The sequence below is a fragment of the Mesoplodon mirus genome, assembly GCF_964341445.2.
Source record: "Mesoplodon mirus genome assembly, chromosome: 3".
Taxonomy (NCBI): Eukaryota; Metazoa; Chordata; class Mammalia; order Artiodactyla; family Ziphiidae; genus Mesoplodon; species Mesoplodon mirus.
The window spans coordinates 46,126,994-46,141,991 of record NC_138978.1 but is presented as its reverse complement, the minus strand read 5'-3'; the positions used below and the strand labels follow the sequence as shown (position 1 = coordinate 46,141,991).

At 36.6% G+C, this 14,998-nt stretch overlaps 1 protein-coding gene across 1 annotated transcript in view; it reads left to right on the top strand.

Moving 5' to 3' along the window:
• Window positions 1-14,998, top strand: part of EPS15 (epidermal growth factor receptor pathway substrate 15) — a 170,222-nt gene that overhangs the window by 94,232 nt on the left and 60,992 nt on the right. Inside the window, exon 13 of the mRNA XM_082613362.1 lies at window positions 7,849-7,921. Within this exon, the coding sequence (XP_082469488.1) occupies window positions 7,849-7,921 (73 nt within the window). The remainder of the gene's footprint in view (window positions 1-7,848; window positions 7,922-14,998) is intronic.

Genomic DNA, 14,998 nt, shown 5'->3' with positions numbered 1-14,998 from the left:
TAATATATAGCTATTTGATCATTTAAGATTACATGTGTGTCATATTTCTCTTGGACCACTCTGGTCTGAATCAGTTGTTTTCTATAAAAATTACGTTTTATTTGCTTGTATTATTTTGTGGCACTGGTAGCTTATTAAGGGGCACTTACCTCTTTTAAGAGAGCAATACTTTTTAGAATGTGTTTCAGTTTGTCTTTGGGAAACAAATATCTACCAAGAAATTTCAGCTCCTGAAGGATTTAGGAGTCAGTCTCTACCAACATACTTAAGTTTAACTGCCATCACTCTGGATGCTTTATTACAACTTTCCAAAAAGCCAGTAAATGTTCCACTTGTATACTAGTAAATTGTATGATGATGACGATGATGATGATGATGATCGCCGACATTTACTAAGCACTTATTGTGTGGTAGGAATTGTGCCGAAGTATTTCTAGATATAATATAAATTAGTCATCCCCATCAACTTTATTATCCTTTTTTTTTTTAATTACGAAAACCAAGTTCTAGTCTTACATTTCTTTTCTTTGAGTTTTTTCATCTCATTTTGTTCTGCTAGATAAGTAGAATAAATTAATTATTTGGGGTTTGCAAAATAAACTTTCATTTCTCCTTTTAAAAAGTGAAACATCTAATTTTGGATTCTGCCACTGACAGGGCAGTGGTAATGTGAGCCATACCCCAAGTTTGTGTTTTCTCCTGATTCCAGTTAGGCTTTCAACAGTTTATCCCTGTGAATACATTCGGACTTTTTTTTTCAAAACTAAAGCTCATTAAAAAAGCCAACCTCTTAGAACTAAGAAGTTTAGTTTTTCCCATAGGACTGAATGCACTTAAACTTTTATAGCAATTATCTTTTTTTTCTTTAAAGTCTTTATTGAATTTGTTGCAATATTTTAATTAATTAATTAATTTATTTATTTTTGGCTGCATTGAGTCTTCATTACTGCGCACAGGCTTTCTCTAGTTGTGGCAAGCGGGGGCTGCTCTTCGTTGTGTTGCTCAGGCTCTAGGCGCACGGGCTTCAGTAGTTGTGGCACACAGGCTTAGTTGCTCTGTGGCATGTGGGATCTTCTCGGACCAGGGATCGAACCCGTGTCCCCTGCATTGGCAGGCGGATTCTTAACCACTGCGCCACCAGGGAAGTCCCTATAGCAGTTATCTTAACAGTTTTATAATTAATGGGTATGTTTGTTTTCCCAGCAAACGGTAAGTAGGGGCCCTGGTTTAGTCTTTTTTGGCATGTAGTAGATACTCAATAGCTGTTTGTTGAAAGAATGAAATAATATATAGTTATGTAATGATTATATATTTAAGGCAAAGAGAAATTAAAAACATAAGGTACAAATCACTGTCTTTATTTACTCTCAAACTTAAACTTAAGTTTTTATCAACTAAATATGAATTCTTAGAGTGAAGGACCATCTAACTTTCAGACTGGTTTGAATTACACGCCAGAATTTTCTTATCAACTGTCTGTAGTTGTTACTCTAATCTAGCTCAAGACTTCTGACAGTTCCCAAGATAAGCAGAGTCAGAGTGTTCTATTGCCTTTCTAGCAATTGTCATCAGCTTTCTCAGTAATAAGAGCCTCTGCTTCCTCTCTTCCCCCACAGAGCAGAAGCCAGCAGAGAAAGAAGAGCTATGTTGTTAAATAATGCCATTCAGAGTTCAAAAAAGCACAGCTCAGAAATCTTTAGGGACTCCCATTGCCAGTGAATTAAAAGTCTGTGTGTTTTACCCAGTACTGAAGTTCGTTTATAATCTTACCCTGATCTACCATTCCAGCTTTATTTACCACACATGAACCCTCCATCTTAGATAAATTAGTCTGCTGTCTAGAATTTTCTCACCTCTGTGCTTTCCTTTTTATTAATTTTTTCACTGTGGTAAAATATACATAGCATAAAGTTGACCATTTTAGCCATTTTTAAGCATACAGGTCAGTGGCATAGGTGTATTTACATTGTTACACAGCTGTCACCACTGTTCATCTCCAGAATTTTATCATCCCAAACTGAATGATTTAATTGGACTTGCTATCAACTTAACTTTGATGGTATACAAAATCCTACTTCTGTAAATTCTGTCCCTTCCACTTTATGTTGTTGATGTCATAAATTACATCTTCATACATTATATATCCACTAACATAGCTTCATAATTATTTTTTATGCATTTGTCTTTTAAATCTTACAGAAAATATAAAGGGGAGTTGTAAACCAAAATTACAGTAGTACTAGTTTTTGGTTTTGTCCATGTATCTACCTTTACTGGAGATCTTTATACCTTCATATGGCTTCAAGTTACTGTCTAGTAGTCTCCTTTCATTTCAATCTGAAGGACTCCCTTTAGCATCTCTTATAGCACAAGTCTAATGGTAATGAAATCCTCAGCTTTTGTTTATCTGGGAATATCTTAATTTTTCCCTCATTTTTGAAGGACAGTTTTTCCAGATAGAGTATTTTCAGTTGACAGTTTCTTTTTTATTTCAGCATTTTAAATATGTCATCCCACTGCCTCTGGCCTTCAAGGTTTCTGCTGAGAAATCCAATGGTAACCTTATTTTTCATCCCATGTACATGAAAAGTCTTTCGTTTCTTATTGCTTTCAAAATTCTGTCTTTGTCTTTCAACAATTTGATTATAATTGTCTCAGTGTGAGTTCCTTTGGGTTTTCCTGCTTGGCGTTCATTGAGCTTCTTGGGTTGTAGATGTGTGTATTTCATCAAATTTGGGAAGTTTTCTTCTTGGTTTACCTCTTAGTCTGCCATTGTACTGACATCCTTTTTGCTTTCTTGCATAAGCTCTCCCTTGCATTTGAAATGCCATTTTTCTACCCAACATTGATGCTTTCCTTCAGGGCTTAACTGAAGTCTCGTCTTAACTGAGTCTTCAAGGTTTTCTGTCACAAAGCATTCCCAGGCTGGAATAATTTCTTTTGAAATACCATATGATAAATATACCACTTGCTGTCTGCACAGCTTATTTTTGCAGTTCCATAATCCTGCCTTCACTGATACCAAGGAAGCCTTTTCATACCCTCTCCAGAGTCAGGTACCCATCTTCTGTGTTCCCACAGCACCTTGTACTTACCTGTTGTAGCACCCAGTACCCTGCATTGCAGTTACCTTTTTATGTTCTCCTGCCCAACCCCTCACATACACTTAATGGAAAGTGTCTGTCTCATTGTTTTTTTGTATCACTGAAGTACAGCACAGTGACAGGTATGTAGTAGAATTCAGTATTTGTTTGTTAAATCAATACATAGGTTTTAAAGTTGCATAAGGATATATTGGGTACCGTTGTGTATTCTCGTTTTTACTCCTCACAACAATGTTTGTGTATGATATGTAAAGTAGATATTACCTTCAATTTACTTTAAGGAATTAGCTCACACAGTTGTGGAGCTGGCAAGTCTAAAATCTCTAGAACAGGATGATAAGCTGGAGACTCAGGTAAAAGTTCATGTTGTAGCTCAAGTCTAAAGACAGTTTGGAAATAGAATTGCCTCTTCCTTGGGGAAGCCTCAGTTTTTTTTTCTCTTAAGGCCTTAAACTATTGGGTAAGACCCACCACACTCTGGAGGGTATCTACTTTACTCAAAGTCTGCTGATTTAAATGTTAATTTTATCTAAAAAAATACCTCTATAGCAACATCCAGACTGGTGTTTGACCAAATATTTGGGTACCATGGCCTAGCCAAGTTAGTACATAAAATTAACTATCACAGAGGGTGATAGCCAGGGCTTAAGCCCTTCCAAATTTCTCTGTCTCCTGCCTTTCACCTCTGCTTCTTTGTATAAAAATTTTATTATTCTTTAGACAGAGACAGCAAATGCCAACAACATCTTGACCTACATTTGCCCACCTTCATCATTTCACAGGAATGATTTTTCTTAAGAATGAATGAAATAATCCATGTAAAGTACTTATCACATAACACCTATCATATAGTAAATACTTAATAAGTTTTGGTTTCAATAATTGTTATTGTTAGTGGTAGTAGTAGTAGATATGGTAGTGGTAATAGTGGTTTTCCATTAATTCCAAATAAAGGCATCCTAGATAAAGATTTTAACCACCTTGGCTTTGATCATGGGCCCAATCTTGAGGTAATTCCTGTGATTATGAGGTGGGAAGCTGTGACTGGTTAAGCTTTGGTCAGGAGCTAATCCCTGGCCAGTTGTTACTCAGAGAGTTTGAGTCTGTAAAAAGATGGCATTTTCTACTTGAACTATATGGGTAGAAAGGTAATAGGGAGAGAGGAGCAGTCTCCTAAAAGAAAGATTGCTGAGTACTAGGAGAAGGGAGTGTCAGCCAGAACAAACAGCTGTTGCTACAGTGATTTAACAAAGATGACCTGTTATGAAACCAGTATCTGAATTCTGGACTATATTTTACTCCAAGTCTTATGCTTTGAAAATCATATAATAAGTTTCTAAAAGTAGCCAGCAATTACTTTGATTATTAAGACAAGATCAATGTTTTATAAACTGTCTTGTACCCCATAATTCCTTTTAACAAATTTAAAAATTACTCCATCAATACTATTTAAAATTCTAAGTAGTGTTAATATTATGAGTAAAACAAAACCATAGCATAGGCTCAAAGCCTGCTTTTTTCGTAATTACTTGATACCTTGTACATTTCACCTTACAAATCTTAAGATGGTAGAGATATCAGCATCTGCAGAGTGAAAAATAATAATCAGAGTCAGAAAAACTATTTCATGGTAGAGCCAGATTAGAATTCTGGTCTCCAGTCTTGTGAGTCGCTTTTGCCTACTTCATAGTAGGTTTATGCAGTTGTCAACTTTAGGCTTCTGAAAGCTTAGCTTGGGCTTTGCATTTCTTCCTGGTTCAGATTCTAGTTTCCATGGAATCAGAGCAGTCAACTTTTGGAACACCAGGGAGCCCTTTCTCTGGCCTTTCTTTATAGCTTTGGTATTTGTGGATTCCTCAGGATGTGCTGTCATCTTGGGAGTGAATAGGGCCAGAGAGAGAGTCTAAAATGGAGGGTGTATAGGATCATTTCCCTTTTTTAGAAGTTACTAAGGTGAAGGCAATAGCTTTTCCTGATGTCCAAGATAAGCGGCAAAATGCTCACACACCTGTTTTGAAGTATATGTCTGTCTTACCCACATATATTGGTGGGCTCCTTAGGAAGCTGCATCTAAATGTCTTTTTATTGTGGCACAGAATCTTGAAAAGAATTAAAATTTTAAATTACTAATGTTAAACAGAATGCTTGGATATTCTTGTATTGACTAATGTATCCATCACCTTTAGAAAAATATACTTGTTGTTTGAAAGAGAGGAAAATGTAAAGAACATGGTCAACCATCGTTAGTGTGCCTAAATGTGTGTTTAGATATGTTTACTTGCCTGAAATGAGAAGAAGCTATAGAGGTTAAGTGTCTATGGAATACCATAGTATAACAATTTCGTATCTCTGAAATTATAATCTAAATTAATGAGAAAATTATTTGATTTTCAGTCTGGTTTATAGGACAGATTTTCATTAATAATGTTTTTTATCGAAAGTCATATAACTGGTCATTTTATTATTTTTAAAGTTTTCTGTTTAGTACTTATGTTATACTACTTGGTTTTGGTAATAAAAGGACTTATGAGACCAGAATTTTACTAGATAAAAGTGGATTGAAAGTTAAGTTTAATTGATCTCAGACTAAGAGAAATTAATCGCTAAAGATTCCCATATTTTATTTAGTTGAGAATGGCCTTCAGGATGTTTGACATCATCACCACTCCACACCCCTGCCACACCCAAAATTATGAAGAGAAGTTTGTACTTCCTAAGCTTCCTCCATTTTAGCCAAACATAGACTGCTGGTTAGAGCTGAGAGTCCTTTGTAATGTTTTCTTTTTCCACTAAGTGAGCTTCCTTCTTTTGCTCTCCCATTCTTGTGTCTTGGCTGTGTTAAGTCAGCTCACTGCCTTCTTGCAGCCCTGTTTTCCTGCATGCACACTTTATCTTCTGACCAGGCACAGTGACAGCAGTTAACAGGGGAGCAGGAGAGGATTGAATACAAACATGCACATTAGTGTGTGCAGTTTTCGTCTATGATACCATGTTGCGTCTTCTGTTTTTGTCATTATCTACTGTCAGAAGGGAGGAGCTGAGCTGATATTGACCTAGTGTGGAATGCCTGAGGATTTGGGATGAAGGGAGGAGGCTAGTGTTTCATGTGACTAATCTTTGACATGCTGCGGCAGGACTGAAAACACTCTTCTGCTCACATAAGGAGGAAAGGAAAAATTTCTAAGATTGCACTTGCAGAATTTGTGGAGTATATTTAGATGTTTCTTCCTGTGTTTTTCTAGTTTTCAATTTTATCTAATTTTATAAGGATTGGAAGTGGGGAATGAGCTTTGCTTAATTAGTAGATTGAGGTATTGTGGGAGTAACGGGCTGCAGCAATGATTCACATGCTAAGAGAATGTTTAAAATCTCCACTGACATCTTGACCCACATTTTGACCCATCTGACAAATGGTTAGTGAGCTCCTTGGCCATCTCAAGTATTTAAAAGTAACAGTATACAAGTAGCTATGTTATTGTGCTTTTTTTCCTCCCATATAAATCTTAAGAGCATTGCACCTGCATATCCAAAACAGTTGATTTTTGTCTACATTTAAAATCTCACCTCAAAAAAGGTGAGAAATATAAATGTAGCATGTAGTTGTCCCTTAAGTATCTCCTTTGGTGTGATTTTCTCACTTTACTTTATGTCTCAGCTTAATGGAGGCTGAGCCTCTGTTTGGGTTATGTCTGGGATGAAACTGAAATATAGTCATGAAGCTCTAAGAAGAAACTCTGCAGTACTAATCTGGAGGACTTATTGAATGGCATCCTCCCTTCTTATTGCCTTCTTTTACCTTTCCCCCACCCCAAAAATGTATTGCTGCAGAAATCTATGGCTTTTTCCTCTCATTTTGTGGAAAAAGAAAGTGAAAGGAGTGGGGGTGGGGTGGGTAGATTGCAGTACAAACGGGCATTTAAATTTATTATGTCAAAAAAAATAGCTCTGTTTTGTAATTCTGAATCTAAGGTTGCTTAAGATTCAGTTTAGGAATCCAGCTCTGATGGAAGCATATAAGACTTTAGATAATGATGTTTCGAACTAAAAGTGGATCCTAACATGTTTGACCTGAAGAGCAGAAAGAGATAAATGCTAATGTGATTCTTTTTTTACTTAGTGTACATTGTCATATATTTGATCAATTGGTATTTATGGGTGGTCCTAAAATAGCTTTTGAGCAGATGTGGTATTTAATAGAGCAAATAGCCTGTGTTTTGACAGTCTTTTTCTATTTTCTCTGTTGTTTCATTCTAAAATTGGTGCACACAAGTGAGATTTAAGAGGAAATTAACACTTCAGTAAATGTCCTTTTCCCTAATATTGTTGACTGTTTCTATTAGCCATTTTCATTTTATTTGACAGTGATACTTAAGGGTTAAGCTTCCGAGCTGATGCAACTCCTCCTTTTTTTTACCAGCAATTTTCATTGGGCAGCATTTCCATAGCAACAGTGAGATCAGTGAAACCTGAGTGTTTCATTGATTATTTTTCTCCTCTTCCTTTTTTAATCTATTCTCTCTTCACCACATTTTAGTGAGAAAGCGATTTTTTTTTTTACAAACAGAGCTTATATTGATTTCTATTCCATAAATAATTAAAAGAGGGTAGAAAAATCTGCCCTTCATTTAAAAATTGAATGTTTCACTATGTATTTAAAAAACGATTCAGGATTAGGAGGATGGATAACCATACCGGCTGTAGCTGATGTTCTTAAATATTCTTGCATTGTTTGCTGGTCTTCTAGGGAAAAGAATAATGTGGAACAGGACCTTAAGGAGAAAGAAGATACTATTAAACAGAGAACAAGCGAGGTTCAGGTATGTGAACTGTAAAATTCAGTATTCCATATCTGATTTAGGAGGATTCATTTTAAATGTATGGGGTCGTTTACTGTGTGATGGTTGTGGTATTGATGAGTAGGTCAAGGGAATGCCTATTATTTATGTGATATAAATCTTTATCTTTTGCAAAATGATTATTTTTCTCCTAATTCTGGCCTGCAAAGATTACACTACAATGATCAAGCAGTATTTTTCAGTGTAAATTTCTAGCTTTAAAGGTATTTTAAGATGATATTTATCTGCATATTATATCCTTAAAGGTAAGTTTGAATGACTTATGATATAAATATTATTACACCAATAAAACTGAATGAGTGAGATCATCATCATCATCATCATGAAAACGCAGATTGCTTTTTCATGGGTGTGAGATTTTGTTAGCTAGGAGACCTAGTATTTTGAAGGACTGTCTCTTATAATACTGATAGGGTGGGAAATGATATGGAACAATTTACAGTAGTATTTTATAAGTTGCTTAGTAGCCAGGATATCTTAAACTTTGGCATAAAGAGATTTAATTCATTTTCACTAAGTGCTAAGTAGCTTCATTTTACAAATAGAAAAGACAATAAAACTTCAGTTTCTGATTGGGAAATGACACAAAAGAGGTATTTCAAACATTAAAAATACAGAAAATTGGTCAGTGTTGCATTTAGAGCAGTAAGCAATGCATGTGATCGTGTTATTGGAGTGCCGTTTCTTAAATGCCACACCAGCACATACAGGAGGTTGGATATCGAAGCACTGGTAGCAGCTGCCAGTAAGAGCTCATGGATGGGCATTTCTTAACATGTTACTTGTATGTTGGATTTCCTTGTCCTAATAGTTTGAAATGGGCAAAAGCTCTAAAATTGTTAGATCCATTATTTTGTTTTAATGTAATACATTCACCAGAGATTGTCTGACAGGTGGACCATGCTAGGGTGGGGAGAATGATTTACTGAGAGGCTGAGGAAGAAGCCAGAGAGAGAGACTTCTTATTAAAAGTTGATTCCATTATTGTACTTATTATTCTGGAATTTTCTTAAAGGTGATACAAAGTTAAGAGACCATCATTAATATATTTCTCTTTGTGGTAGTGAGATATGGAATGGTTACCTCAATTACATTATTTTTGTGCAATTTTTGAGCTTCTTAAGAAATGCAAGAGTCATAGACTTTAAGCAGTTATTGCTGAAAATAGATTAAGAATGGAAGATAAAATAATCTCAAAAGTTTTCTCAATCTGAAGCGATAGATATAGTTACTGATATAATATTGGACAGCTTCTAAATTTAGCCAGATAATGTTTCAAAGTACAAAGGTTTTTGCAGTAGACAATATTTTTTTATTTGTGTACATCTATCTATGGTTTTTCACTATTGCATCTTTTGAGGATGTGAATTTTAAATAGCCACTTTGGGAGAACACTAAAATTTACAGTGTTCTTTTCAGGCTAAATCGGCTACCCTCGAATTTTTGATTCCTTATATTTATAGAAGTTTTGTTATCAGTCAAAATTGCTTTGTTATATGCTTGTCCTTCTTTTACTTACTTAGTGTTGATGGTAAGGTATATGTTAATCCTTAAGCTTTGCCGAATCCAAAATGTGTGCTTGGCAGAGGAAGTCTAAATTGTTGAATTTTTTTGCATAAGGTGCTGTAAATAAAAGATATCTTGGGGCATGGTTAGTATAGGCCAAGTTCTAATGGTTGAGTGTGCAAGTTCATTGAAAAAAAAACATAGGATTAAAGCTTTGCAGTAGTGGATTCATTACTCATTCCACCCCAATACAGGTGTTGTATTGTCCATGGTAATGAGATACTAGATTAAGAATAACATGGATAATTGACATCTACAAGTATTTAAAACTTTTCATTTTAGTGATTATTTTCAATTTTCTGGAGCAAGACAACTTACCCGAAAATGGTTACAAGTATATTGTATTACCTATTGAGTTAACTCTGATTTAGCCATTGGTAATGAGGCACAGACTAGGAATAACATGAATAATTAAGATCTGTAACTAACTTGAACTCCTAATGCTTATTTTCTAATTTCTCTGGCAAAAGGCAGTTTACTAGAGCTTATTAATAACTTTCAGAATCAAAGAACTTCACTGCTTCTTTCTGACCCCACTTTCTAATGTAGGTGCTAATGAATAATGCCAAAATGAAGACATCAAGGGAGAAGTAAGGGAATATTGACCATCAGTAAATGTCTTTCTGCCTAATCCAAACTTGGCTTTTCTGAGTATTCTTGCTTTTCTCCATATTTATAAAGTCACAGATAGTGATTATATGAGCTCATATCTCAAGTACAGAAACCAAACTTTCAAAGCCTCTTTAGATGTGACCAAAGTGCCAAAAGATTAGGGTTTTTTTTTTTAGCATTTATATAGTCTTCCTAATTCAGTTAAATTAGAAAATCTGCTACATAATTAATTTCTACCTGTTTGTTTCCTGTATGTATTCCCATGAATTACCATCTTGAAAAGTTACAGTTCAAGACTTTTTTCTTAAAGAGCAAACCAGCAGGTAACTTCCTATTTTATGTCGTGAGATGATCACTTAACTCATATGATGTACACTGCTAGTTTGTCAAGTTCCATGGAGAAATTAGGCCCAAAATGATCCAAGGAGGGGAAACTGTAAAAGGATGTTCTATCTCAAATGTTTATGGTTTGAGCTTTTGTTGTTGTTACAGGGAGGAGGTAGACCCACATTCTTTCCTACCTTAAACTGCATATGTACAGTTTTATTAAAAATTTTCTTCAGGTAGTCAACACATATTTAGGAATTCACCCTCTCATATGTATGCTTTTCTGTTTTGCATAGAAGTTTATAGGAAATGACTTGGTGTCAGACAAACTTAATTCAGTTCCTGGTTCTGGCTCTTCCAAGGTTTGAGATCCTAAGGAAGAAATTCAACCACTCTACACATTAGTTTTCTCTTCTGTAACATGAGATAATAAAAATACCAAACAGTTTGCTGTTAGAATAAAATGATATAATGCAGGTAAAGTGCCTCAGAGTGATTGGCACAAGGTAAGCGTTCAGTATATGTTCTAATTAATAGTAGTAGTATATATCTTACTGTCATTTCTTTGTTACTCTCCCTTCATCATCATGCTCTTCTCTGACTTTTTTTGTTTGTTTGTTTGTTTGTTTTGCGGTAGGCGGGCCTCTCACTGTTGTGGCCTCTCCCGTTGTGGAGCACAGGCTCCGGACGTGCAGGCTCAGCGGCCATGGCTCACGGGCCCAGCCGCTCCGCGGCATGTGGGATCTTCCCGGACCGGGGCACGAACCCGTGTCCCCTGCATCGGCAGGCGGACTCTCAACCACTGCGCCACTGGGGAAGCCCTCTCCTCTGACTTTTATCTTCACATGGCTATCTGCTATAGGACTAAACAATTTGAAAATACCTTTTTTGTTGTTGTTGTTGCTGTCACTTTAGCTACCAGCCTATCTTTCTCTGTTGTTGTTTCTTTGTGTGGCCCTTTTCCCCCTTCCTAGCTTTTCAGTAACCCTACTTAGTTTCCTGTTCACCCATACCATTGTGCTTAATTTATCTCCCCAGGACCAAGAATAATCTTAAGGCCAAATCCATTGGTCCTTCCTACATTAGTTACTGATTTCTTGGGTTGCATTCTCCTAGATATTCATAGCCCTACCTCTTTGACCTTTTGCTTCTGTTGCCTTTGCCAGGGACAGATGGACACACTCCGAACCCCTCTTTCCTCCCTTTTCCATACCCCCTGTCATCCATATACTGATAACTCACAAATATTTGTCAAACCTTCAGTTCTCTTGAGTGCCAGTCTGACATCTCCAGTAAGGCATTTTGAGGTTTATCATTTCAAAGCCAGTATATCTAAAATGAGTCTCATCTTGTTGAAAAAAATTGGCTTCAAGTTTTGAACTTTCCTGTTTCTGTCAGTGTTTTTCTTTCTCACTACTGCCACCCTTATCACCTAACATCTGAAATTTTGACGTCAGATGTAAGTGCTTATTCCATCCTCCTCCTGCCTTTCTTCCTAAACCAATTTTAGTTATGACTCTCAGTTGTGAAAATCTTTACTCCTGCCCCCTGCCACTGTTAATAATGGGAGGATGTCATCCTCATGGATATATTGGAATTGGAAAAAAAATTAGAGGCCATCCTCTTGTACTACTTATTTTTTGATTGCCTGCCTCTGAACTGTGCGCCATACACATGCTCTTTTTTATTCTCACCCTTATACCTTTTGTTGTTGCAATCTAGAATGTTCCTTACCCCCCTGCTTATGTGAATTCTACCCATGGCTTAAAGTCCAGCTCAAACTCACCACTTTTCTAAACTTTCTCTTCTCTGTCCCTTCAGTCTATACCTGTCTTTCCTGTATTGGAACTCCCAGAGGAGTGTGTTTACACATATATGGCACATTCAGTACGTTACCTTATTGTACTACTTTAATGTGTATGTATGTAGATTCCAATATCTTATAGCTTATATTGTGAGCTCCTTAAGCTTAGAAATTGTACCTTGGATCTTACTTTTCACTATGTATGGTAATGTATTCTTAGATGGAGGCAAATTTAAGGAAGATATTGACAGTAGAAATGAATAAACTTCCATTTTGTGCGTGAAATTAAAAATAGGGCAACACACACTCAGTAACCACAGGCAGAATGGATTGGGAGCACAGTTGGTATCATGAAGAGTCAGACATTTCCATATTGTTCATACTACCTTCAAGAGAGAGAAGCTCCCAATTATTTAAACTTTATCAGTAAAGATTTAGTAGTTCATAGTAATTGCCCATATTTTTTTCCCCTAGATGAAGAAGGATGACTTATTTTGGGTAGAAATAAAATTAGATACATGAGCTCAACATTCTTTTCCTGGCGATAATGTTCTTAGAACATGCTGAGAAGCATATGATTGAGAAATAAAGGCAGGCTGTTAGTAGGGTTTTCTAACATTTACCCTAGTTTAATAGACTCCCTTTCTGGTTTTTGACTTAAACATCTTGCTCTATAGTTGGTACTTTTTTATATGAAGAATATTCCTAGGGGCTTCCCTGATGGTGCAGTGGTTAAGAATCCTCCTGCCAATGCAGGGGACACGGGTTCGAGCCCTGGTCCGGGAAGATCCCACATGCCACGGAGCAGCTAAGCCCGTGCGCCACAACTACTGAGCCTGCACTCTAGAGCCCGCGAGCCACAGCTACTGAGCCCATGTGCCACAACTGCTGAAGCCCACGTGCCTAGAGCCCATGCTCCACAACACGAGAAGCCACCCCAATGAGAACACACCACAGCGAAGAGTAGCCCCCGCTCGCCCCAACTAGAGAAAGCCCACGCGCAGCAACAAAGACCCAACACAGCCAAAAATAAATAAATTTTAAAAAAAAGAATATTCCTATAACTTCCATTTTGAGAATTAGGCCAACATAACGAATGTACCTGATTATTTCTAGTTTTGGACTAGTCTGTAGAATTTTTTTTTAATCACTTAAATAGCATTATCTGTAAGATTACCAAAATACTTCAAATTACCTTTGTTCTTTTTAATAGTTCTTCAAGTATGGATATACTAGTGTACAAGTACAGATATACTGTATATATGGTTTGGTTTTTTTTTTAAGTTTTATTCATAAATTAGTGTCCTGTTGTTTATTTTTTACTCTGTATTTATATGAAACAGATACAAATGTATTCATGTTTCATAGATTTACCTCTTTAGTTGTACAACTGACTTGGGTTGCTAAAATGAATTATTTTATTCTTAAATATAACTGAGAGTTTTTATGTATTTGTTTAAATTTTATTTCCAATACCCCCCGTAGCACTTCAGGGAATATGGAGGAATGGGGACAAATTTATCATTTTCTTTAACTTGTGTGATTTCTAGAAAATAGGACACTTCCCTTGAAATTTATTTTTATTTTTCTTATTTTTTTGAAATTTACTTGAAAATAAAGCCAATATCCCAGTTCAGGGATCCCTTCATTCCTGGATGAGGAGCCTTGGATGTGGCTTGCTTTGGTATTTTTCTAAAACAGACCTTGGCAACGCATTACAGTAGTCTTGTTCACTTTATCCTTGCCATTTTCTAATCGCTGCTATCCTCTTTTCTTTTGTTGTTGATGACACAGGTGAGCAAGTAGAGCATGATCATGGAAAGTAGAGCGTAACTAGGAAGGCATCTGCAAATGTCTTTAGTCACTCACTTGATGAAATGGCATTTGATAGTAACTGAGGTTGCACACTAATTCAGGAGAGGATTTTCCCAAAGGGCTACCTTAAGATTAAAAGAAAGTTATCCTAGTTTAGTGGAAGACACTGTTTGCAAGAGAACCTGCTGCTGCCCTAGTCAAGGGTGGGCAGGAGGTGGGGGCAGGGCGGGAGATGTACATCTGTTGCCTTTACTTAGTCTCAGGATAAGCAAGTCTGTACCAAAATAAAATAGCCAAGTATATTTGGATATTGAAACTTTTGTGAAAATGCATTACAGTGGTAGTAGTCCTACCAAGTAATTTTACAGTGAAGTTTGATTCTTATTCTTGTTCACGTGTATGTTTGCATCTGTTCATTTTGATTTTGTGCAGTTTACTAAGTTTGCTTACTGAAAAAGAAGACCTTTGTGTGTGTGGATTAATGTTGGAATTTTTTTTTGGAGAAGATCTTTTTCATATTTAGATGAGACATGGAGAAACATTAATTATAATTAATTTTAATATGGACATCTATCCAGCTTAAAATATATCACTAATGTGAGGTAGTTTCTCAGTAACCTTTCGCTTAAGGCCTGTGCTTTTGTGTTACTAGGTGGATTTTTTACTGTAGCTAAGAAGTGAGGTAGGGGGCTTCCCTGGTGGCTCAGTGGTTGAGAGTCCGCCTGCCGATGCAGGGGACACCGGTTCGTGCCCTGGTCTGGGAGGATCCCACATGCCACGGAGCGGCTAGGCCCACGAGCCATGGCCGCTGGGCCTGCGCGTCCGGAGCCTGTGCTCCGCAATGGGAGGGGCCACAACAGTGAGAGGCCCGCGTACCGCAAAAAAAAAAAAAAAAGGAGTGAGGTTGGGAAATT